This window comes from Thamnophis sirtalis, unplaced genomic scaffold (assembly GCF_051295495.1).
Source record: "Thamnophis sirtalis isolate CommonGarterSnake01/CBP01778 unplaced genomic scaffold, rThaSir2_p1.2 scaffold_1, whole genome shotgun sequence".
NCBI classification, from domain to species: domain Eukaryota; kingdom Metazoa; phylum Chordata; class Lepidosauria; order Squamata; family Natricidae; genus Thamnophis; species Thamnophis sirtalis.
Window position 1 is genome coordinate 96,636,999 of NW_028261381.1, and position 26,691 is coordinate 96,663,689.

The window sequence follows — 26,691 nt, forward strand, 5'->3', positions numbered from 1 at the left end:
CCAGCTGTTTCTCCTATACATCCCCCCATACCAGTTAGTCTACTTCCATCTCACTGTCTCCTCCTGACAAGCAGCTGTCCCAGAAACTATCCTTTCTATCCAGAAAGACATTTGTCAGCCAGAAATCACTGTGGATCAGTGTTTACTGCTTTTTTTTTACTGCTCCATCTCTGCTACTTGGAGATGTCAAGTACAGCTCACCCAGAACCAGAGGTGGGTTATTCCCGGTTCAGCCCAGATCAGGCGAACCGGTAGTAGCAGTGGCAGAAGGCTCTGCCCACCCACTGGGACGCTTCTGCACATACGCAAGCAAACCAGTAGTTAAAAAAATAGAAACCCCCCACTGCCCAGAACCATTTATTTCCTAACTGCATGCAAATAAGTTTAACTGCCTTAACACTGGGAATATATTTACTAGCTACATTCCTAAACTGCCAGTTTTAGTCAATTTACAGCACTTAGAAAATGCATGGAAGCAGCAATAAAAAGTCCCATAAATAACACAGACACCTTCCAGAATATAAGTGACTTCTGGAGATAATAGGAAATAGTAAAATATAGAATAGAATTAAAGAAAAAAATGTTGGTAGAACTGGAACAAAATTCTGGCCAGGATTTCAAAGATGTCAGATATCTGTCTGAATGGGGGTTCAAATCAGTTCAAAATGAGTTATTTCTTTTCCTTGAACTCTGGTTAGCAGCTAAAGGGCTAAAATGCACACTGTCCATGTTCAAACTGATATTTAAGATTACCAGTAAAAACTTTTGATGGAATCAAACTCTCAAGCATATAAATAAGTGATTCAGCACCCGGTAAGATTTTGTTTATCCTTGTTTGAGACAGGAGGACCAAATAGAAAGGGAACAAAGAACCTTATTTCTTATGTTTAAGAGGCATATTATCAGTAAACTCCCAAACATAGTAGAAAAATGTTTAATTAATATCACTGCTAATCAAATACTTTTAGCAAGCAATCTAGATTTAATTTTCAACAGCTTATATACAGAGAAAAGAACAAACTGCAGTTTAGAATGTCTCCAATTTGACCAGAAGTCATCCTGCCATTTCCTTTCCATTCATTTTTTATGAGTTATTAACATTTATACTATTCATTTCAGTTATATTCTTTGATATATCACTATCAGTACTACATATCTCTGAAATGTTCATTAAAGTATCCTCTCAGTTCTACTAAAAAGTCTTTGTTTAACCCTTTTTGCCCACTTCTAAAACAGTTTCAGTTTCCATTAAAATTGACTTGCCTGTTCCCTACTCTTTTAATCTTAATGATTCCTGGCACTCCGAATTCATTCTTTCAGACTTTTATTTCTATTTTCATTATAAAATACCTTTCTTTCATCCTTATTTTTCTCTCATCTATTATCTCTTTTACGTCATTTCACCAAGAATTGGTTTTATATGTACTATTTGCATATCTCCTCCTATTTATTTTTGTAATATAATTCACTCTGTCAAACAAATCCCACATCCTCTTTCTTTACTCTCCATTAATTCTTTTAGGAAATTCACCTTTCTTCTCATACATTTCTTTGAGTTCTTGAATTGAAAGTTGACTCAGCCTATCATCCTTCCAAGGTGGGTAAAACAAAGACCCGGGTTGTTGGGGACAATATGTTGACTCTGTAAACCGCTTAGAGAGGGCTGCACATTGCTGTTTCTATAACATTTTCTCTTTCCATCTTAATATGTTTCCTTCCTTTCCTCCTTTTCTTCCAGGTCTATTTGATAGTGTCAAGATCCACTCTGGCTAGCATCAAAAGATGAGCCATCTCACATTTAGCACATCTTGTCAATTGCTTTATTGTTTCATCATATACAATCAATCATATTTCTTTCTTTTCTTTTCTTGCCATGGCTACACAGATAAAAAGGTAAAGGTTCCCCTCGCACATATGTGCTAGTCATTCCTGACTCTATGGGGGTGGTGCTCATCTCTGTTTCAAAGCTGAAGAGCCAGCGCTGTCCAAAAACGTCTCTGTGGTCATGTGGTCAGCATGACTAAATGCCAAAGGACACAGAACGCTGTTACCTTCCCAGCAAAGGTAGTTCCTATTTTTCTACTTGCATTTTTTATGTGCTTTCAAACTGTTAGGTTGACAGAAGCTGGGACAAGTAATAGGAGCTGACTCCGTTACACGGCACTAGGGATTCGAACTGCTGAACTGTCGACCTTTCTGATCAACAAGTTCAGCGCCTTAGCCATTGAGCCACCACGCCCATACAAATAGATACAGGCTTAAACTATGTGTAAAAATAAGCAAATACTCATCATACAAAACTGTCGTTTAAACATTCTTGAACTTTCATATGATGAAGTCTTTTTCTCTTTACTCTTATATTATTGCCATCTATTCATTTATGTTACCAAAAAAAGTAATTTTTCCGTCTGGATCACATTCAGTCAGGATGTCCAGTTTTTCTCCAAAATCTGATCCCATTCCATTATTGTACTACCATTCATTAGAAGGTTAGACGCAGCTATCACCAGCCAATTCCTACTTCTATTTTCCTACTTTCCTATCTACTTCTGGTAAGGTAGGAAAACAATCCAATTGTGTTGGTGCTCTATTTTGAATCATGCCAGTTTCAGCCTTCAATACTAATGGTTTAAGACTAGAATAAAAGTAATTTTTGAATTTTTGGTTAGTATTTATTATTTTTTAGCATATATGTACTGCTACAAACCTGAAAGGGTTTAAGTGGTGCACAAAATAAGAGCACAAGTTAAAAAACAACAACATAGCAATGACCTAAGAAATGTACCCAAAAGGATAACGGAATCAGAAAAAGAGTATTGTTAAATATTTGCCTCCATAAGAACAGCAGGCAAAGATCTGCTATGTGGTGAAATGTTGAAGGATAAGCTAACCTGGTGAGCCTCTGTATTGTAACATTATTTTATTCATATTCGTCATTCTGGACTTATCCCTGATGAATGGTACAGCAGCATCATTGTCTCAGTCTTTTAAAAAGGTGATAGACTATTGCCTTTAGACTACTGACCTAGCAATTTAATTAGCACTGTGGCAAAAAAAATATGTTAGATTCCTGTTAACACTCTGAAGACTTGTACAACAGAAAAAGATGTTTTGAAGGAAGAATAAAAAGAGTTTAGGAAAGGGTAAACTGAGTAGTTTGAGAACGTTTCATTTGTAAATGTATAAAGTTAAATAATGCAATAAATTAATGACATACACTAAAAATAAAATATAATCCATACTATATTTATCTGCCTGGTGACTCCAGTAATATTTAATTTTCAAAAACCATCAAGAAAAGCTACATTTTAACAAGCTTCAAAAGCCATGAGAATAAACTTGCCTTCATCTAGGTCAGGAATGTAAAACTTGATTTCATTGAGGGCCACATCAGGGTTCTGTTTGACATCAGGGGCTTGGGGTGGGTGTGGCTAGGGTGGGTGTGGCCAGCTCAATATCACTCATGTTTAGAGGTGTCATGACCTGAGTGCTCTGTTAGTGAAAATGGGTTCCCGAGCTTCATTTTACATTGCCACGGCCTTCTGCAACCCTCTGCCGGGCTACATTTTAAGTAGCAGACACACCACAGGCCAGATCTAAGCACTAGGCAGGATCCAGCCCCCGGGCCTTTTGTTTGGCACCTCTGATCTAGGAGCACAGAAGAGGGCATACCTCTTGTTGTACCTCTCAATAAGCATTCTGTTCTGAATGGGCAGAAATTATTTATAAAAAATGGTCTTGTAAATATCAAGATCTTAAGCCATAAACCTAACTAAAGCCTAGTTTTACCCCAAACATACTTACATTATTTTATATAATTCAGAGTTTTAATCTAGGGAATTACTCGCATGGTGGGAATACTGTAACCAATATTCCACAATAGGCGTAGTACCTATAGTATAAAGATACAGAGATACTAGTATGATTTTCTTTATGGAAAATTCAAATTTAAATCACTTTTTCATATCTGCAATTTATTGAATATCCTTGAGAAATCACTAGCGTCTCAAAGTAATTTTATATATTACCATAAGTGAAGTTATAAGTGAATCAAGGTGATAGAATTCCAGATGATGCTACTTCAGATTACAGATAGGTGAACATTTTGGAACATGTCTACCATGCATAAAAGCATATTCAGTGAACTTGAATCAGCTAAATATGTTTCTATACAGCTATGTTAATTACATAATGCAATTTGTCTTCCATTTTTATGCTACTTGAACTGGAAAAAATCAAGAATGAGGAAAACAATGTGACCATATTTCTAATTACTTTCTTAATTTGAAATAGAATTGGATTGGGTTTGGATTTGGATTTATTCGATTTGTATGCCGCCCTATTCCCAGAGGGACTCAGGGCGACTGAACAAAAGCCAAGGGGAGGGGAACAAATAGAAAAAGGAAGACAAAACCAAGACAACAATACAAAACAATTTAAAAACACAACAAGCACAACCAAATTCGAGAAGGGGTGGAACTCAAGACCCCCAGGCCTGCTGGGACAGCCAGGACTTAACGGCTATACGGAAGGCCTGAAGGGTGGCAAGGGTCCGAATCTCCACGGGGAGATCGTTCCAAAGGGCCGGAGCAGCCACAGAGAAGGCTCTCCTCCGGGTGGTCGAAAGCCGGCATTGGCCGGCAGATGGAATTCAGAGGAGGCCTAATCTGTGGGATCTAATGGGTCTATGGGAGGTGATTGGCAGAAGGCGGTCTCTCAAGTACCCAAGTCCAATACCATGTAGGGCTTTATAAGTGACAACTAGCACCTTGAAGCGTATCTGGAGACCAATAGGCCAGTGCAGCTCGCGGAGGATAGGTGTAATGTGGGTGTACCGAGGCATACCCACAATCGCTCGTGCGGCTGCATTCTGGACCAGCTGTAGTCTCCGAATACTCTTCAAGGGCTGCCCCATGTAGAGCGCGTTGCAGTAGTCCAGTCTTGAGGTCACAAGCGCATGAGTGACTGTTGTAAGATCCTCCCGGTTCAGGTAGGGACACAATTGGTGCACCAGGCGAACCTGGGCAAATGCCCCCCTGGTCACAGCCAACAAATGGTGATCTAAAGTCAGCTGTGGATCCAGGAGGACTCCCAAATTGCGAACCCTGTCTGAGGGGCGTATAATTTCACCCCCAGCCTGAGAGATGGAATAGCTGGCCAATTTGTGGGATGAAAAAAAACAAGCCACTTGGTGTTGTCAGGATTGAGAGCCAGCCTGTTCACCCCCATCCAGATCCTAACATCCTCCAGGCACTGACACATCACGTCAACCGCTTCACTGAGCTGGCACGGGGTGGACAGATACAATTGGGTATCGTCTGCATACTGGTGGTATTTTATCCCGTGCCATCGGATGATCTCTCCCAGCGGCTTCATGTAATGTTGAACAGGAGGGGGGACAGGAAGATACCGACCCCTGCGGCACCTCATAATTGAGGGGCCTAGGGGTCGACCTCTGCCCTCCGACCAACACCGACTGCGACCTGTCCGAGAGGTAGGAGGAGAACCACTGAAGAACAGTGCCCCCCACCCCCACCTCTCGCAACCACCGCAGAAGGATACCATGGTCGATGGTATCGAAAGCCGCTGAGAGGTCAAGGAGCACCAGAACGGAGGCGCAGCCCCCGTCTCTGGCTCTCCAAAGATCATCTGCCAGTGCGACCAAAGCAGTTTCCATGCTGCAGCCAGGCCTGAAACTGGATTGGAACTTGATCTCTATGTTAGTAACAAAATGGGACACATCAAAATTCTACTTAAACCAGCATTTTATGTATTTTAGCCTTCCATTTATCACAAAATTACTGTAAATTTAAGAAATACATCCTCTAAACAACCTGATCTTCACAAAGAGTAATACAGACATACTGTATACAAAAATTAGTGTAGAGTTCTTTTTTTAAAAAACCCTGAAATCCCTTGCATCAGGGTGGAGTCATGGCGATTAAATGGAGCTGAGCATTTATTGGCCGGATGCCCCTCCTGACCCCTAAATGGAGTTCGCAGCAGACAATTACTCATTTTGCCCAGAGAAAGAAATATCTGCAGCTATCAAAGATCTAACTCACAGACTCCTGATTGTGAGTCAAGAAATCCACTTCTAAGGTCACCAAACAGCTCTATATAGTACTTTCATTTCACATCAATACTTTTTACACAATGCACTAAATATAAAGGATATCCATTTGCCATTTAAACTACAATATACACCAAAGAATATTGTTTTCTTTAGTTATTCTTACCTGAAATGGTGACTGATTATTATAATTCTTCAATTCCTTGTTTGCACCCCGTAACAACAATACTCTTGCACAGCTGTCCTGTAAATAAGTAGATTGTTACAATTTTTGTTTCTATATGCATAATAGTAAGCAATCATCTGAAGGCATAGGCTTATTTAAATTGTTAATAATCTTAATCCCTCCTAGATAGGAACTAGGCTTTCAGAAAAAGGCATTCTATTGCTGTGTTTACAGTAAGAGCTAACTGAGGCTAAGCCATTGTTTGTTATTGTAAGAACTGTTTCCACTAAACTCAATCCAAAATACACATCCCAAAAATGAGAAACATGCAGGACAGTGCATACATACACATATATACTCCTAAATCAACATGGATCAAAGCTACTCCATTTTGGACCACAGAAAATGATTTTGTCTCAGGCTGTTAGAGACTGACAGTGTTACTATCCTTTTCTGAACTTCTTTCACAACTCTTTTTCTATCTGTAGAGGGGGTGATGTGGGCCAGCCTATTCATTTTGGAAGTAGTTTAAGTTTGAAACAACTGAACAAGAATGTAATACAGAGCCAGCCTCCCTGCTTATCCACAGAAGTGTTGACTTTTAAAGCCCACCAATTTCAGCCAGTATAGCCAATAAGGGAGGCTGAAACATCTGGAGAGCACTGGATGGATGGAGAGTTTGTTGATGGTATTTATATAATTGCTTGCTTCCGTTTTCAAAGTGTTCTTTTGATAGCCTTAAGGAATTATTGTAAAATGTTAAATCAAACATTGTTCTAGTCATGCCTGGAGCATCAAACCATCCAGATGACTTGGGCCAGTCACGCTTTCTCAAATCTTGGAAGGAGGCAATGGAAAATCACTTTTAAAATCTTGCCCAATAAAGCCATACAGTTTACACTAAATAAACTAGATAAACTACCCAAACCAACCAAATGCTCCACTACCACATTAGTGACTCACCCCATGAGTTGTCCTAAACCCATATTTGAGGATGGATAATATAGTAAAAATTAAATTAGACAGACAGAATAACTTGGTCACTTTGCGGACCTGGCAGCAGAAACAGTGAGAGGTTGGGGAGGAGAATAGGCCAGTCCTGGAGTCTAGGGAAAGCTCGGACGAGGGCTCTGCGTCAGAGGCAGAGAGGGGCCAAGGCAATCTGGAAGTTATGTGCTGTCTTAGGAGCCTCCAGAGTTGGACATCAACGAGGCAGGGGAACAGGGGGAGACTTACCAGAAGGCAAGAACAGTTAAGACAAAAGGGACAATTCAGGAGTTTGGAGGTGATTGGCCCCTCCCATAGGACATAAATGAGGAGCAAAGGCAAATGAGCCTTAGCAGGAAGCAACTTTGTTCATTCTGGTTGGTTTAAATTCTGAAGCTCCGTTTTGACTCTTGGCTCCGTGTGACCTTGCAAGCTAATTGCCAATTAAGTCTTTGGCAGCGTTTCAAGGAAGATAAAGGTGGGTGGTTATCAGCCTTATTCCGAAAGACTTTGGCAGACTATTGTTGGACTCTTTACAAACTATTTGTGACTCATTACAGGATGTGAATGAACATAATTCACAATGTTTGAAATAAAAAGAGGGTTTTGGGGACTAAGTGTGTGCTTTTTAGTGTATCAGGAAACCTAGGTCAGAACAGAATGTATTCTAATCGGCATACATTAAAATGAAATATAATGTATCTTCCAACTTCTATCCTCAAATGTAGGACTAAAGCAGAGAATGCTTTGTTCATTGTATTACTTTATTACCCATGATGTGTGTCCTTTTGCATTTTTCTCTAATCATACTAATAAACTTATCTCCAACTACTAATACTTTTTTAAATGAACAGGCATCTTATCATAGGAAGGAAAAGGAAATATTTGCTTTGACAAGGTTTTCACAATTGAGCAGTAATTAAGAAACAGATGTTTTAACAGATGTTGCAACAGACCTCATTAGTTGGGTATTTCTAACACAGAGCAGCCTTAGAAACCCAACACTATAATGTTAAAGTTTTGGGGATTGATCAAATACTAAAATGTTTTTTGTCATAAATGCAAAACCTGTTGTTTTACAAACTGATATAATTTGTGGGATGCAGGAAGATATCATTTATGCATAACATAAAAACAGCCATATACATAGCATAAAAATGTGTTATTTCTTATATTCAGACTGTGTATTTATGCAAATATGATTATATATCCACTAATTAATACATTTCTTCCTTTTGATGGGTAAATTGACCAGGGCAAATAATTAACATCTGCTTCTTCTCGTAAAATCTCCAGCTGTTTGTATGAAAAAAATCTAGCCACGTTAAACCATTAAACTTCTCAGTTATTATTTCATTATTTTCTCTTACTGTTTTTCAGCACTCAAATCATAGCTTCATATCTTCACTACTCTCTTTCTGACATCTGACAAGAAGATGCAGAATTGTTAACTAGCCATAAAATCATTAACTGCTGCTCTAATTTGATCTTGCTACAGTAAATGAAGGAATATCCAAACACCTGTAACTATTCCAAAGAATAAAATATACTGAAGACATCCCAAATAGATGCATTATGCATATATTTTAAAGTTTTTGACAGTTGAGTTTCTAAGGCGGTGTGTCAAACTGGCAGCCCATGGGTCAGATGTGTCACAAGTAGGACACACCACCCCAGCTCCACAAAGGGAAAAACCATTGTGAAACGTGACACCACGAGTTTGACACCCGTGCCCTCAGATAGTCACCTTCTAAAACTCTGTAGGAATCCTTTTACTACTACTGACATCCAAACATTATTACACCAACTGGCTAATTACACCAAACATAATTCAAAGCCATTTTTTTTTTCAAAATTGTTATTTAAATTAACCACACATTAACTTAAGAAAAAATCAAGCAAAGGGACCAACATTAAATGTGAATCATGTTGTCACCAGTTGCTACAGGTGTTCAAACATTCTGCCTAAAAATCCCCCAATATATCCCCCAAAACAGCATTACAGATATGGAATATTCTGAAAAATATGTGAACACCTCATTTATTTTCTGATCACATGGATCTACTGCAAGAGATAATATAATAGTTGTCTATTTGGAAATTTTCCAGAATAGGCCGTAGTTCAACTAGATCATAGTAAGTTTCTATATCCATACACAAAACATTGACTCATGCTTATTGTTATGTACACAGTGAATTATATACATTAGCAGGAGCAACCACAGGTAATCCTCAACTTAAAACAGTATGTTTAGTGACATTAGAACACTGAAAAATTAACTTATGGCCATTTTTTACACAACTGTTGCAGCATCCCCGCAGTCATGTGATCAAAATTCAACTGAAAATTCAAGTGTCCTTGAGTCATGTGATCACCTTTTGTGATCTACTGACAAGCAAAGTCAATGGGGAAGACAGATTCACTTAGCAGTCACGTTACTAATGTAACAACTGAAGTGATCCACTTAACAATTTTGGTAACAAAGTTCATAAAATGGGGTACACAACTATCATTTAACAATTATCTCACTTAGCCACATAAATGTTGGGCTCAATTGTGGTTGTAAGCTGAGGACTACCTGTAATTGCTTGATTGAAAAAACTAAGCATTATGTATGGAAATAGCAACTTAAATTTTCATTCCCGTATAAACGAAAACCACAGTACCCATGCATAACAGAATATTTCTTTATTTTTATATTTATTTATTCATAAAAGATTTCTCAAAAGCAAAGCTGTAATAACTAACCTGATTGTAAAGTGCACAGATATGCAATGCTGTGTTTCCAGATGCATTCTGAGCTCCCATATCTGCTCCATAAAACAGAAAATGTTCTAAATGATGGACATGTCCATATCGACAAGCCTATAAAATAAAATGCTCATATTTTAATTAAAAAATAAGTCAACTGTAATGTAAAATGTCATTTATATCCTTAAAATTTTAAAGCTTTGAGTATTATATGCACAAGTTAGAGATGGTGAATACTGACACAAACTACCAACTGACTAGGTTTGGTTTTTTAATGGTCAAATTCTCACAATTGTTCTGTGCTCTGTGTGCAAACTTGTGAGATTCAGCCATTTAATTATTTTGTGAGATTTATTTTAAAATAATTTAAAAGCTTTTTTAGAAGTAAAAATGCTGTCTTTGTGACTGAAAAATTACATAAAATTATAATTCAGTACATAACAACTGATAAGGTTTTTGTGTCTGCTTGAGACAGATGAAATGTATATTATCACTAACTATTTAATTAATAAAGTGACCGTCTGCAAATGTTTTTTAAGAGTGACTCTATAGGACCCATTTTCAAAAGAATTAAAATACCGGATGGTGAAACCTTCAAGCAATACTTTAATTGGAGATTTATATTCTATCTCCAACCCCTAAACACTCGCAAAACAGAGGAAAAAAGATATAAATAAAAATTAATATAATTATGATATAATTATAAAATAAAGAATGGAGATAGAGGGATAGAGAGATAGAGAGAGGGGGGGGAGTCAAAATGCCACTGGATAGCACTAAAATGATGTTTCTGAATGTGATTAAACATTTGTTGAGAATTATGTACCTAAAACCAATTAAAAGAAGCACTGATTATGATTCACTGCTCTATTACCTCAAAGTCAAGCCAAGTACTTATTTATGGCAGCATTTTAATATACAGAAAACTTACACACATAGCAAGGCCACAATTATAACTACTATGTATTACTTATTAGTAATAAATAAAAAGAATATAGGTAGCTCAGATTAACTCTCTGAGCTTTGTTATTTGCGTGCATACATTTTATTACCTCACTAGGTAGGATCAATAGTGCCAGTGAGTGTGTGCTTTGCTCCCTGTATACAGTAGCTTGCCCTGCCAATGTTGGTGGTAATGTTGTCTTCTTGTTTTTTCCTTAATTAGAGTATTGTTGACTGCTTCATTTTTTGTCTGCTATTAATCCCTGTTTATCTGGGTGGTGGCTGCTGGAAAGGATGTGTACTAGTCTTTTTGTTTCCTTCTAGCTTTTTTAAAAAAAATTCTCTTGAATTGTGGGTAAATTGGTTTACCTCTATGGGTCTATTGGTGACTGATTATGCCAAGCTTCCGGGAATTCCTTAGCATTTTAGAATTTAACTTGGTCTAGGAAGCTCACAATCTCCCAGTTGAAACGATGATTCAATTGAATCATCTACAAACAGAAAGCTTCTATTTTATTTTTACTTTTTACTTGTGTCATGAACTTTCCAACCATAAAACAGAACTTTCCATAGCAGCAAAATAATGAAAACCCATGAATAACAAAAGTATGCAGTAGGCTATCTATGAAATGCACAAAACTATGGTTTACAGCACCCACATATCATCATCTTAACAAAACAATTCTTTAAAAGCTGAAAAAGTTGGCTGCAAATACTGGGTATGGTGGTCCTTCTCTGTCTCTGTCTGTCTCTCTTTGTCTGTCTCTGTCTGTCTGTCTCTCTCTCTCTCTCTGTATGTATATACTGTATGTATATATGTATGTATGTATGTATGTATGTATGTATGTATGTATGTATGTATATGTTTGTGTCTATATCTGTATGTCTAATATGTGCCTGTGTCTGAAATGACTGGAAAAAAACCAATTTGGAACAAATGGTTTCTTCATCAGAAGAAGACATATCAGATCCTGCACAATTAGTAGAAAAACATGGTTTAGTACATCAATATTCCCTGTCTATTTGTAAGTTTATCCAACCAATGCTAGCTAGGAAATCTTAAAGTTGCATTCTCAGCTATAAGGAAAGTCATCAGGTTGAAAAAGGTTGCTTTTACCCCAGTTAAGTAATTACATTATCCATGTTATATCATAGATATATGTAAACCAACCTGATCTGTCTCTGATTAAAGGTAGCCCTCCACTTTTAGTGGCCACTTTTAGTGGCCATTCAAAGTCAACAACAGTACTTCAAAAAGTGATTTACAACTAGTCCTCATATTTACAACTCTTGCAGCATCCCCATGGTTATGTGATGAAAATTTGGGCACATGGCAATTGGTATGTAGTTACAACACCTGCAGCATCCCAGTATCATGTGATTGACATTTGCTACCTTCATAGGCATTTTCTGACAAGAAAAGTCAATGGGGAAGCCAGAATTCTGCTCTCAATTATAGTTGCAATTTGAGTTATAACTAAAAGCACTAACACTGAATTTTTATGATTGTTCTTAATGCAAACTTGGAAATACAGAATACAGGTAGTCCCCAACTTACAACAGTTCATTTAGTGACTGTTCAAAGTTACAGTGGCACTGAAAAATGTTACTGATGACAAGTTTTTACACTTATAACCAACCATTGCAGCATCCCCATGGTCACTTGATTTACATTTGGATGCTTGACAAATGGTTCATATTTATGACAGTTGCAGTGTCCTGGGCTTATGTGACCACCTTTTGCAATCTTCTGGCAAGCAAAGTCAATAGGGAAGCAAGATTCACTTAACAATCATGTTATTAATTTAACAACTGCTATGATTCACTTAACAAATGATGCAAGAAAAGTCGTAGAATGGGGCAAAGCTCACTGAATACATTTCTCACTTGGCAACATAAATTTTGGGCTCAACTGTGGTCATAAGTCGAGTATTACCTGTACACAAAATTGTTTTATTAGAAAATTATGACTAAATATATGAGAGTTAACAAAGGCTTACTGGAAATGAAAGCAAAATCTGTACATGTTTTAAGCAAGGAAGACAAGAAATGAGTGAAATACATAAAGGTGTCTTTGAAGTGTAGCACTTTCGTAAGGGGGAAATTACATGTAAATCTGTGATCTTTTAATTCAAGATATAACTCTAAAAGAATTTTATCTAGATCTTTTTAAAAAAATCTGCCATCCCATATTTAAAGATATTTATCCTGGTTTTTCAGTTGGAGAGAAGTTTATTTATGCCAAATTGTTAATCACTTACTAACATTAACTTTAACTGTGCTAACTAAACCATGATTAAGTTAAACATGGGGGAGTCTGTTTTATAAGTACATTTATGGATTAGCCCCTCAGAAATTCTCAGAACTACTGATATTATATGCTAAATGAGAAAGTTCAGGATTGCCTAATGAAGTTAATTCTTTCGATCAGCTCAAGAGGGCACTATAAGCACTGAGACAAACTTTAGAATGATGTTCTAAAAGAAATACATGTGCTTGCTATAAAATTAAAGCAGATTCAATTCTAAAAGTTAAATACCCTCTTTTCAACAACCAGAACTAAGGGACTTAATCACTCCATGAAAATTTTTATTCAAGGAGAAGTAAAAATGCACCTACATCTTTTATTTTATTTTCATTATCTTTTTGCCAATCAAATAAATAACTTTTTTGTTTTGTTAACAAAATTAACATCTGTTATCAAGAAACATAAAGTAGCTACTTAGAGAAGCATCAGACACACCTTAAGAAATTACTAAAGCAAAAATAAATAAATGGTCTCCTCATAATAAAGTTGAATTAGGCAAAAGACTCAGAAAGGACCAACAGCGTAATATCATGAATATTTTCACTGAGACAGTTAAAAATCATCAAAAAGCTGACACTTTCATGAAAATGAATACACAAGTAAATAATTACTGTTCAAGAGTGAGTATGCATTAGAGCAGTATGTTAGTATATAAATATCCATTACATCATATGTATTGTATTGCATTGTACTTTATAGTATTGTATTGTATTGTACTGTAGTGTACAGTATTGTATTCCACCTTTACTATTTTTATCCAGAACTCATGATGGGGAACACACCCTCTCTCTTTCTATTTTCTACACAACAACAATCCCATGGGGGAAGTTGTTGTGCTGAGAGTGTGTGATGGGTCCAAGGTCACCCATAGGGCTTTCATAGCAGAACTAGAACTCACAGTCTCTGTCTGTCTGTCTGTCTGTCTGTCTCTCCCTCCCTCTCTCTCTCTCCTCCACCCCATACACACACACGTGTGTGTGTGTGTGTGTGTGTGTGTGTGTGTGTGTGTGTGTGTGTATATAATTTCAAATTGTCACATGATTTTAGTGAAGAACAGTTTTGTTTAAAGTCATTTTTATTGAAGCAATTTTTTAAAAGTAGAATGGATTTGGAGAATTCCGTGCAACTGATTTCATTTCATATCTTTTCATTACATGGATTATACAATTACCAAATATTTCAGCAAAAGATAAAAGTGTCTCAGCAAAATTGATAATTATCTTAGTGTATCTTTTCTACCTGGTGGATTTCCTGCCATCCATTTTCGTCTCTACAACCAACCGTAGCATGTTCATGTAGTAGCAACTCACAACAAGATGGGTCCCCTCCTACTACAGCAGTGTGATACAGTGGTGTCAACCCACAGCTATCTTTGTAGTTTGGAGATGCTCCAAGATCTAAGAGAGTCTGTAAAGTAATTTTAAGTTTTAAAAAACTCTGAAGGTGAATTGATCATTATTTCTACATTTTATCCTTCTCAGTATAGTGATAGATAGATCATGCAGCCCAATGAATTCTTATTTGACAACATCCCTTAGAGAATATAGTGAACTGTTGTGGCCCAGCAGGATCCGTTTGAGCTGCTGATGGACTCGGATAGCGAGGAACCCTATGAGTCTGCTATGGAAGATGTGGAGGACTCTGGGCAAGGTTCAGACTCAGAGCAGGGACCAGAGAGGCTGGTTGGCCACCAGGAGGCGCCTGAGGCATGGAGCAGTGGGGAAGATCAAAGGCAGTTTGTCCCTGACGCCAGAGAGAGAAGGGTGGAGAAACAGAAGCAGCAGCTGCGGAAGCAGACTCATAAGAGATAATCAAGCCCAGGTGCTTGTGGCTTGGCCCCTCCCCAGAGAGTATATGTGAGAACTTGGGAGGGATCCTTTTGCAGGACACAACCGTTCATAACAGTCTTGAGAAACTCTTGTCTGGTCTGTTTTGTATTTCCGTTCTGTTTGGTTTGGGTTGCTGCCAACCCTTCTTGCATGAGAGTGTTGTTTGGGCTTTCAACCAACAAAGTTGTAATTCCAGTGATTAAAGAATGACAAATAGCCAAGCCTGTGTCTGCGTTACTCACAGGCCAGAGGGGGGGGGGAGTTCAGAACAGTGAACCATATAACACATTGTTTGTTTCCTTTTGGTTAAGCAATTATTTGTTGACTAACTAGAATGATGGTTTTATAAATAATACTAATCCATAGATTATAGTTTGCAAACCATAATTTGCTGTATTCGCACAATACACTAAGAAAAATATAAGTTTGTGTGCTCTGAAAAGCAAGTATGTTTCTGATTGTTAAATACACAAAGGTATGAATAGTATGGCATGACTATTTACTTGGAAATACATTGCATTAAACCTAGAGGACTTTTGCTAGCTATTCTTTAGGATTAAAAGATTAGACTATAATAGTACGTCTCAGTAATGTCTGCAGAATCTTTCTTTTTCAAAGTCAATGTACAATCATGTCGTACATAGGAAAGGGACAGACTTGAATCATGCTATCAGAACTCCTGAATTTATTGGACCAATTCTTCTTCTTTCCCCCCCCTTTCCCCCAATGTGGGGCTACTGCTGGAAAGTATATTTTACTTAGAAAGTCTGATTTCCTAATTGACAATAAAGACAAAGGGGAAAATCCATGCATTTCTTCTAGTCTCACCTTGTACATGTTTTTGTCACTACAGTGAAATTCATAGGGTTAATATTGCAATTTCTAATAATTCAGAATCTAATCTAGAATCTGTGCTTGTATTGCAAGCATAATATCTGTGCTTTCAAATTTACAAAGCAAAATTAATGATTATTAAAGAACAAGCAGAAGAAATATATTTGATTGAAACCACCTTGATTAATAACCTTGAACTACAGATAGTCACGACTTACAACAGTTCATTTAGTGACTGTTTGAAGTTACAATGGCACTGAAAAAAGTAATTTATAACTGTTTTTACATTTATGACCATTGCAGCATCCCCATGCTTACGTGATCAAAATTCAGATGCTTGGCAACTGACTCATATTTATAATAGTTACACTGTCCCTGGAGTCATGTGATCACTTTTGTAAACTTCTGGCAAGCAAAGTCAATGAGGAAGCCAACTGTGTTACTAACTTAAAAACCACAGTGATTCACTTAACAACTGTGAGAAGAAAGGTCATAAAATGGGGCAAAACTTCATTTAACAAATGATTTACTTAGCAAAAGGAATCCTGAGCTCAATTATGATTGTAAATCAAAGACTACCTATAATCCATTTCCCTAAAGACCAATATTACACTATATGACAATTAACAAAGTAAAGTTTCCACATCCTTTTCCTTTTTACCAAATGAATTCTTTTTTGAAAATAAGTCTTGAAAGCCAAAAGCCAAAGATAGAAACCTTTGAGCAAATCTAGATTTAAAAACCCATTAAGCACACTGGAAATTAGTGCAGAACTTTTTACTTCTATTTCTTTTATTAAACAATATGCCTTGTTCAATTTACCTTCAGGGTCAGTTGATTCTTGGCTCTAGCTGCTTTATGTAATGCTGTCATTCCATCTTTGGCTCTAAAATCCAAATGAGCGCCTCCATTTTTCAGTGCTTTGATTACCTCTGCAGTATTGCTAAGTTGAGCAGCCAGAGTTAGTGGCGTTTCTACAGTAGACAAGAATGAAAACAAACTGTCTAGAAGTCAACTAATAAGATTTTTTAATGCATTTTCATCAGTTTATGCATTTAACATTTTTCATTTTTAAATAAATACATCTCTTATTAAGAGCTTGGTTTAATTCATACCTCCACTTTCTAAGTCATGATAGTTAGGATCAAGTCCTCGGTCTAGCATCTTTATTAGTTTTTCAACTGAATGGTGATGAACAAGGTCCATAAATTTTCGGAAATTAGCCTAAAAGTATTAAATTGAAAAATATTTATTGTGGAATAAGCATTTCACTTAAGAGGGAAAAATGATATATTTTTAGATACGCAATCATGCATAACATACATAACATATTCAACATATCTTCTCACCTACTACTTATTTACCTCTGAAATATGAGTTCAGGGGAAAATTGCAAAGGAATATATTTCAAAAATTAAATTTATGCAATCCTGAATATATGTATTATTGAGATGTTGTAAATGCATAGACATGAAATACTTTCCTGATTTATAATAGATATTAAGTTGTAAATTTCAAGTGGGGTGTATCTTAAATCTTACAAGACGTTCCAGAAAGATTAGAATTATTTAACATGCAATCTAACAAATGCATGAGTTAATTACAATTGACCAAATTATAAGAGATAAAATTATTAATGACTATCAGTTATAATGGCTACGTGTTCCTTGCAGAATTAGAAGCAAGATCCTATGGTAGTTGCTAAAAAAACAAGTCTGTAAAATTTCTATATCTTGGAGGCCTCAACGAAGATTAGGATAATTTGCAAATAATAAACTAATCAATGCATATTGGGTTATTTATACAATATTTTATTTTCCTAATTTGTATAAATATTCCTCATTGTTATCCTCCTAAATATTTTGTTTGAATTCTAGATAATTGCTGGGTATTTGACTTCTACAGCAATATTGTATCTAATTGAGATATTCCATGGTCATAGATTAACATTCATGTGTGTACAAAGGTTAGCAGGAGAGTTCATTGACATTGCACACATGTAGAAAGAGGTGAGGCTTCAATCGACCGTTGTGACTACCATCTTGCCTTTTATGAGACTTTTATGAGGAACATCACCATCACACCAAAGTTGCTGTTTACATTGTCATATGTCCTAATGAAAGTTTGTAACAGCAGTATTTTGTGCAATGATGTCACCATGTGCATTATTGCACTTTGCTCCATACGTTACTGTTAACATTACTTTCAACTTAAAAGATAAGGACAGTATTTTAGACAAAGCACTAGCAAAGAACCTGCCATATAGCCTTCTTGTTGTGGGTGCATCTTTTGGCTTTCAGAATTAAAATCTTATCCGTTAACTCTGAAGACCTCAAATGATTTGCTTCTCTTACTGCAATCATCAAATTTCCTTCCTCATTTCTCTATGACTTTGAGATAACATGATCGATCAGGTGAAGTGTGGGAATAGATATAGGATGATCAGTCACTTCTAACCCTAAACTCATTTCTATTAAATAATTTAAAATGAGTTATATTCAATATAATATTGAATTAATTTAATAATAATGAATTAAATAATAATTATGAATTAAATTTACACGCTGTCCAATTCCAAGTGACTTTTCATTATAAACTAGTTCATTAAGTATTTCACTGTATCTATAGAATGTCAATACTTGTCTTTCCTGATGCTAAATATAGTCATATCTTTCTAATAGGTTCAAGGGTCTCCTAAAGTAGATTCCTGTGACTTCTTGTTTTCCAAATGCCCCTCTCCTCAGTTCAATCCTCTCACGGCGTTTCCCTGCTTTGATTAGCAGTTGTATCACCCCATCATCATATGTGTCTTGCACTAGCTCTCATAGCCCCTTTCCTTTGGCAAGACTAGTTTGTATTATATATCTACATGTGATAACTTCTTATGAACGGATCTGTACTATGGATGAGATCATTGGTCTTCTATATGTTCTAGTTCTTTTATTGTGAAAACACTTTACTAATCTGGAATATAGTGCATGATCATACGTTTGGGAAGATGTGGAGGTGAGATATTGGAATTTCTTTCTTATCTGAGTTGAGTATATGAAACTTATTTCTGAAGCTTCACAGTTCTAATGAGAAAATTTCTAAAAAGTTGTATTATATTTCCATCCATATTTTGTCTTCACAAAGTCACATTCTAACTGTTCTGTTAGAACTTCTAAATTCTTAGAACATATTAAAATACATTGGTTTATCTGTTTCTATTTAAAATAACTCGATGTCTATATTATATCATTAACATCAAAAAAAAATGTTTGAACTTGGACTTACCTTATTGTGGAATTTGGCTACTTGTTTTTCATCAAGATTTAATTGTCTATAGACTCTTTTCTTGTAGCAAAACTGAAAAGTGAACAAAATGTGAATAATACTTATTTTTTTTAGAAATAATTTCTGGGGGAAATCTATTATGTAAGAGATGAATCAGTTTTCTAACATAAATTAAAATAAGTATTAGAGATTTATAAAAAGAATCATAAAATTAAAATACCCAAGAAAACATTTAAATTTCTTTGACCTAGCCTTTGTATTAGCTGTTCTATGGAACCATGTATAGCAGCATTTTCTATGCTTACAGGTATGTACAAAGAAGACAGTTTATCTTCTTGCATTTTTCATCTGATTCTAAATTTTGGTGCATTAGTTAATAGAGGCAAAACAATAGGTTATTTCTGGAATCATAATCAGATTGTGTCTAGAGATGATCAGAGTTAGTACTTCAGTCCAGAGTTTCAATTTGTAATGTTTCATGTAATCACAATTTGTCAACTCATCTATTCACTAGATCAAACTTAAGCTTTCTTAACTATGTTTTTGGCTTAATATCACAGGTCCTTTGCTTTGTTTACTTCTGAACAATATTTTTACTGATTATCGGATTGAAAATGTTCCTATCTTTTCACAAATTATAAATTCCTTTGTGGAAGATTTTTGTGCTCAGGAAGGAAGGAAGGAAGGAAGGAAGGAAGGAAGGAAGGAAGGAAGGAAGGAAGGCAGGCTGCAGTAACATGTAGCATATTGACTGAGCTTTTTTCAGCTTCCAGAAATTGTTTGCCAAATAAGCAAAAAGTTTAACTAAATTTGGTTTACTTTAGAAACTGAAATTTCTATACTATTCAGAAGGAAACAGAGAAGCTACAGAGGAATTACAAATTAGCATTGTTCGGTAATCAGAAACTGGAGATGAAACATTTTAAAATATATTTGCCAAAATCACATCAATTCTAGTGGAGATGAAATATTTTAAGTAATTACTGGAGGTATCACCTGGTTTGCAGGAATTATCCTGGAAACTGGATGAAGAGTTTCTATTTAGGAAATGGTCAGATGAAGGGGGCAGGGGAAAGCCCACAACTAAATAATGAGCAGAGAAATAAACTTTAAAATGATCCACAAGAGGCTACAGCAAGAGGCTCAGAAAGGAAACACCCCCCCTAAGGGTATATAGATGATAGCAGGAGAATTTGTACTTTCATACTTGCAAGATTATCTTAATGTAGCTTTACATTAAAGTGGAATTAGTTTATCTGGTCATGTTTCCCACCCCGCCTATCTGGTGAGGCTCACATGATCTTTTTCTCTATACAAAATTAATTTGTGTTGCTCATTTCCATTCATTGCCCAATTTGTTTTTTCCTTTCTTTGCAGATTAATTTTTGTGATAGTTGCCAAAGGGCGCAGCATAATGAATTATGGATGATAGTTGAGTGAACAATTCTGTAACATTATTCAGGCATTTACCCTATCCTTTGAATATACCAGGAATCACTGAGGAAAAGCCCTCAGTTATAGTTTTTGCTATAATGAACTACAGCCCCAAATTTTCTCAGTCAGTCTATAAACTTTTCCCATTGAATCCCTATTAAAATGAATATAATTGAGAAGTGGAGCGTGAGATTCAGATATTCAATTTCAAACAGATAATCCTTTAGTCTAAACATGTTTTTGTTCTATTCAGTCAAATTAACTAGATTGGATTGTTGAATATCACATTCATTTCATTCTTCCATTCCTCTTTAGACAGTGATTGCGATGTTCTTTCAGTTTCTGATTACAATCAAGAAAAACTAGCATTGATAGACAGCAAATAGCTCTATGAAAAATAATTCAAAAGTCCAATAGACTTGTGGCCAAAGAATCAAGGTCTATCAAAACATCCAAAACATCCAAATCAAACATGAAAACATAGTAAGAACTTAGAATATCTCTAAGAGCATATCAGTATAACTCACTCTAATTTCCACTTAATTATGGGGAAAAATTGGTGCACTACAGTAATATTACTAACTGTAACTATGATACATCTCAGTTTTATACAAATATAATTATTCTTATTACCGTATCTTATTTAATACCATGCATTCAATGATACAATAGTAACATTTTCAGAAATATTTCTGGTATTCTTATAGATGAAGATAAAGTCACAACATTTGTACAAGTTATAATTTGAATATTATAATATAGTTATAATGCAGTGAAGCATTATCTATGCTCTGCTCTTACTTTCATAAGCAGCCATAAAAATAAAATTGGAATACTAGACTCAATAATTCAGTGTCTTAGAAGTTTTATAATACCTATGGCTATCTACAAAAATTAAATAAAGGTAGTACTTGATTTACAACTTTTTAATAACATCCCAGAATCATGATGGCCTCAGAAAGATGCTTTACAGCACACAAAGCACTTCTAGCCATAATGTTGCACTACCACCCCTGTGGACAAATGATTGTGATTTGGGTGCTTGGCAACCAGTCTGCACTTACAACCCATTGCCAAGGACCCTGCAATAATGTGACTCCCATTTACGATCTTCTCTACTGACTTCACCAGAAAGTCAATGGGGAAGCCGGAAGAGAAAGTTGTGAGAAGCTACCTGCCCACAGGACTGCCTCTTGCCTCTGAGGACTGGCTGAAAGAGCTGCCTTCCAAAGGGAGATGAACTCCTTCGGTGAGATTAAATCCTGAAGATTTTAGATCCATGTTTGCATCCCATCAAAGGAATTCAATTTCATGCACAGAAGTAAGCTGAACTCTTTGAGCAGGCAACTCTTTCAGCCAGTTCCCAGAGATAAGTGGGAGCCAAAATCCAAGCAAAAAATGTACAGCAATTGCAGTAAAGTAAGGAGGACCAGGGACCTCAGACAGTGGGGGAAGCCAATATAGGTCATATATGGGTATCTCTTTGCTCAGAGGCTGAAAACTCTGCTTGAATTTCAGCAGGGATATTGTTCAACTCCTAAGTAGAGCCTCTCAGGGTTTCCTCATCCCTGGGAGGCATCCCTTATCTGGGACTCCATCTGTTTAACAACCTACCAGGACTCCTGGGTTTAAGCAAAGCAATCATATGGACAGTCATGTGACCTCTCACTTAACAATCATTTCACTCAATTACCAAGATTCTGGTTCTAATTGTAGTCATAAATTGAGGATACTATATTCCCTTTGAACCAAGAGGTTAATAATCACACAGCACTGTACATCATCTCTCCAAAAATTAGATTGGCCCCCATTCTAACATTCTTCCAGAAGGCCCTAAAGACATGGTTCTGCCTGGGGAACCCAGAGTAGGATGGAGCCCATTAAATGGCTGGTATGAATGTGTGTTGTCATTGGGAGGTGGTGGTGGTTATCATTTTATTATTTTTATTTTTTATTATTTTTATTTTTTATTATTTTTGTTTTATTTCTTTTATATTTTTGTTTTATGTCCTGTAAGCCACCTGGAATCACCACATGCGAGTAGGTGGCAATGTAAATTTTCTAAATAAATAAATTACTATAAGAGCATTAAACATGTAATTGTTATCACAGTGATTTCCAAATTGTAGTCTGTGAGGGAAATGGAAGGTTTTCAAATATAATTAAATAAAATTAAAACATTTTTGAGACTTATCAGAAAGAATAGATTTAATGGAATGGAAATGTTAGTGGAACCCAGGACTGGAGTTAGATTAAAATAGTTGTTCTGATCCTTATTTACAATTTTTATTTATTTATTATGCCTTTTAGTAAGGTTTCCACAGTGGCAAAATATTTTGCCCAAAATTCCCCAAAACTTTAAACACAGCCCTTACAGGGAATATGTAGCTGCCAATCAACAAACTATAAATGGCTTCTTCGTCTGTAACCACTAGATTGTTAAAATTATATCTGCTCATTAGTATCTAAACTTGAAATAAAGTTGGTTTTTTTAATACCTCTAAGGATGGAACACCCTTGTTGATATTTTGTGGATATTCCATAAGAAGTCGTTCTTCATCCAAAAATTTCCCTTCTCTCCCATTGTTTGCTGGCTGGAATAGGCCATAATTGAGAACATCTTTCAAACTTTGATTCAATGTACAAAGAATTCGTTGTTTTGCAACCCATACAGAAGCCTCAGGATTAAATTGAATACACTTCTGTAAAGAAAAAAAGAGAACACACAGAATAATTTCTATATCTATATCAACAAATCTATACCAGATAAACAATTAATTTTATTATTTCATGCACATACTACCAATATATAATTTTGGTCATCTCAACTATATGCTATTAATTCAACTAATGATAGTATATATAACTAATCAAGTATAATGGCATTATATTAACCTTTGCTGAAGAAATCTGAATTTAAATACATCACAAACCTTATTAGATATTATAAAAGGAGTGTAGCAATTTATCTGATACAACCTTATGCATTTCCTCATAGATAAATGCAACTGAATTCAGTTGGACATACCATGAGGAAGATGAAAATAAAATCCAAATCTACACCTCATTCAATAAACTTAATTTGAATCAAGATTTAGTTCAGAGTCAAATAAAATTCTGGATCCTTGGAAAAATGGCTTCAAATGGCAGATGTTTTTTGTGCTACTACACAAAATATATAATGGATTGAAGTTAGTTCTGTTATCCAAAGCCAAAGAGGATCCAACAATTTGGAATTTCAATGCCCAAAGAGGTCAAACTTGTCCATCCAAATCTGTCTGATTCATATTTTTAAATAGGTATCCTAATAAAAGAGAATATTTGTAGCTCATGCTTAAAATAATGGGTCCTTGGTACTCTCTGAGCTTCCTTGTTTTTTTGCAGATATTTTGTTTCCCAAATAGTACTAGCACTGATGATGTTACCTAGTTTGGTTAATGAAACATCTGGGGGAAAAAAAAGCAAGCTCAGAGAGCACCAAGGACCCCTCAAATAAGTATCCCTTAAAGCTTAGTTCAGGGAATAGACTGCACAATAATATTGGATTATTTTTTTAAAAAAAGTTATGCAAATTATTGTTCTTGCATGACAGGAAAATTATGTGACTATTACATTCCCAGTGTGCTCACTGCTCAGCGCATGCTGAATTTTAATATACTGCTTAGAAAACATACCTTCTTTTTGAAAATTAAGTACACCTACCTCATTGAGCAATATTTGATGTATAATAGGAAACAATTGGATATAAAACCAGAGTAGATCAAGTGAATTTGGTACTGACTAAACATATTTAAATTGGGAACCAAAACTGTAAATGGGCAAATTACTACCAAGTAATTCTAATAGCCTGTATCAGCAAACTGCTAGCTCACAAACAGTTTTAACCAATAGGCAGAATCAAGTTAATGTTTTTTTTCACACAATACATCAAGCCAAAAACAGAATAAATACACCATGAAGTTAGTATTACAAGCAGACATATATATTATGTTCAAGGGGATGAAGGCTAACTGCATAAGTTCCCAAATTTCTTTTTAGAACATTCTATGACCATGAAAAGTTAGCTAATTTAAAAGCTAAAACTGAAACATTACTAACAAAGATTTGACAAGAAAGCCCCTTAGGTTAATAATCCTAAAATTATTATTTATTTATGATCAGAACATGACAGGAGTAAACATATACCAGATGTAAACCTCTTGGGCTTCATGGTTCTGATAAACAGATTCGTATAAAATCAAATCCCTCAGGCTTGCCCCACAGAGGTTTCTCCTATCTTATCCCCCTTTCTCCTTCAGTCTAACTTCTTAGCGTCAGAGCATTTTTCAGGTGGGGAGAAGGAGTAGAATTTGTATTTGTATTTGTATTTGGTTTATTTGTATGCCGCCCTTCTCCAGGAGGGACTCAGGGCGGCGAACAACTCAGGGGGGAAAGGGAACATAAACAACAGTACACATAATTAAAATACACGAAAATCACACAGCCATACCAGTCGAGAGGGGAGGGGAACTCATCAACCCCAGGCCTGCCGGCACAGCCAGGTTTTGATGGCTTTCCGGAAGGCCTGGAGAGAGGTGAGGGTCCGGATCTCCGCGGGGAGTTCATTCCAAAGGGCCGGAGCTGCTACAGAGAAGGCCCTCCTCCGGGTAGTAGCCAGATGGCATTGGCTGGTGGACGGAACCCGGAGGAGGCCGACCCTGTGAGATCTGACGGGTCTTTGGAAGGTAATTGGCAGCAGGCGGTCTCTCAAGTACCCAGGTCCAATACCATGAAGGGCTTTATAAGTTACGACTAGCACTTTGAAGCGTATCCGGAGACCGATCGGTAGCCAGTGCAGCTCGCGGAGGATAGGTGTAACGTGGGTGTACCGAAGTGCACCCACAATCGCTCGCGCGGCTGCATTCTGGACGAGTTGAAGTCTCTGAATACTCTTCAAAGGCTTCAATGTCTAAACTGCCAGCCAGCAGGCCAGATGAGTCATGTGCTGGTCATGCCCATGCCCAAATGGCAGGTGGAATAGTGTTCTTTTCAGGTGGGGAGGAGGAGTAGAATGTCTAAGTCCTTAGCATCAGAGCATGTTAATAATAACATAAGAAATACTAATGATCTGATGATCATTTCAAAAAATCCTTTCTTACTGAGCACCTAGAATCCAATAGGAACAGACGTGCTAAATTTCAAGTTTGTAGGTTTTACAGTTCTGGAGATTTCGTGATGATACATGAGTGGTATTTCGCTTTTATATATATATATATATTTATCACTCTGAACTGCTCAAAGTGAAATAGTTCTGTAAGTTGAGCAGGGAATTCTTCTACAAGACTTTTTTTAAAATTACATACTATTAATAAACAGTATTAATACTTTACTGAGGAAAAAAGATTTCACTTAGGATCAGTTTTTTAAGTATGCTCAAATTTTAAACATGCTTAAGCAAAAGTAAATTTCGTTTTAAATAAAGAAATGTATGACTGGATCCACAGGAAGTACAAACTAAAGTTCTGTCAGGAGATGGAAAAGCTTTACATAATCTTCTACCATAAAGCACAACACCAAGGGTTCAGAAAACGGACTATAAATGGTTTGTCCTTCCATCTCAAACCTTTCAATGAGCTCTGTGTAATAGGAAAATGACAACTGAAAATCACTTTGGATTACAAAATTATTTTCATCTTGGTGTATATTTTAGAGAACCCCAATTCATTTTTAAATACATAAGCTATTTAATAAAGTATGAATGCACTTACAGGTACATATTATTTCATGTAATAGCGCTATCCAAGATAATGCTCTTAGCTACAAACTGGAAGTATTTGTTTTCTATGAAAAATAAATGTACAGGTTTGCAAGCCATGTGGAAGATAAGATTATGTCAACTAGCATTCATGGAAGATGTTCTCTAGTATCAGTGAAAATGTCAATAAAGAAGGTTGAAATTACTTTGAGCATTTTATATACTAACATTCAAAGGAGTGGTTAAAAAAAAGAACTATGTAAATTGTTTGTCTCGCTTGAAGAACAACTGTGACAGGAAAATTATGTGGCTATTAAATTCCCAGTGGGCTCACTGCTCAGTGTATACTGAATTTT

General features: G+C 36.1%; 1 protein-coding gene across 8 annotated transcripts in view; it reads right to left on the reverse strand.

The window, feature by feature from the left end:
• The window catches only part of SHANK2 (SH3 and multiple ankyrin repeat domains 2), a 332,468-nt gene that overhangs the window by 279,481 nt on the left and 26,296 nt on the right, over positions 1-26,691 (reverse strand). For all 8 annotated transcript variants that reach the window (XM_087719473.1, XM_087719456.1, XM_087719465.1 and 5 more), the window contains exons 3-9: positions 23,100-23,303; positions 19,168-19,239; positions 17,007-17,115; positions 16,714-16,865; positions 14,468-14,635; positions 9,976-10,092; positions 6,240-6,317 (exon numbers count right to left, since the gene is read on the reverse strand). In XM_087719473.1, coding sequence (XP_087575599.1) covers positions 6,240-6,317; positions 9,976-10,092; positions 14,468-14,635; positions 16,714-16,865; positions 17,007-17,115; positions 19,168-19,239; positions 23,100-23,303 — 900 coding nt within the window. The remainder of the gene's footprint in view (positions 1-6,239; positions 6,318-9,975; positions 10,093-14,467; positions 14,636-16,713; positions 16,866-17,006; positions 17,116-19,167; positions 19,240-23,099; positions 23,304-26,691) is intronic.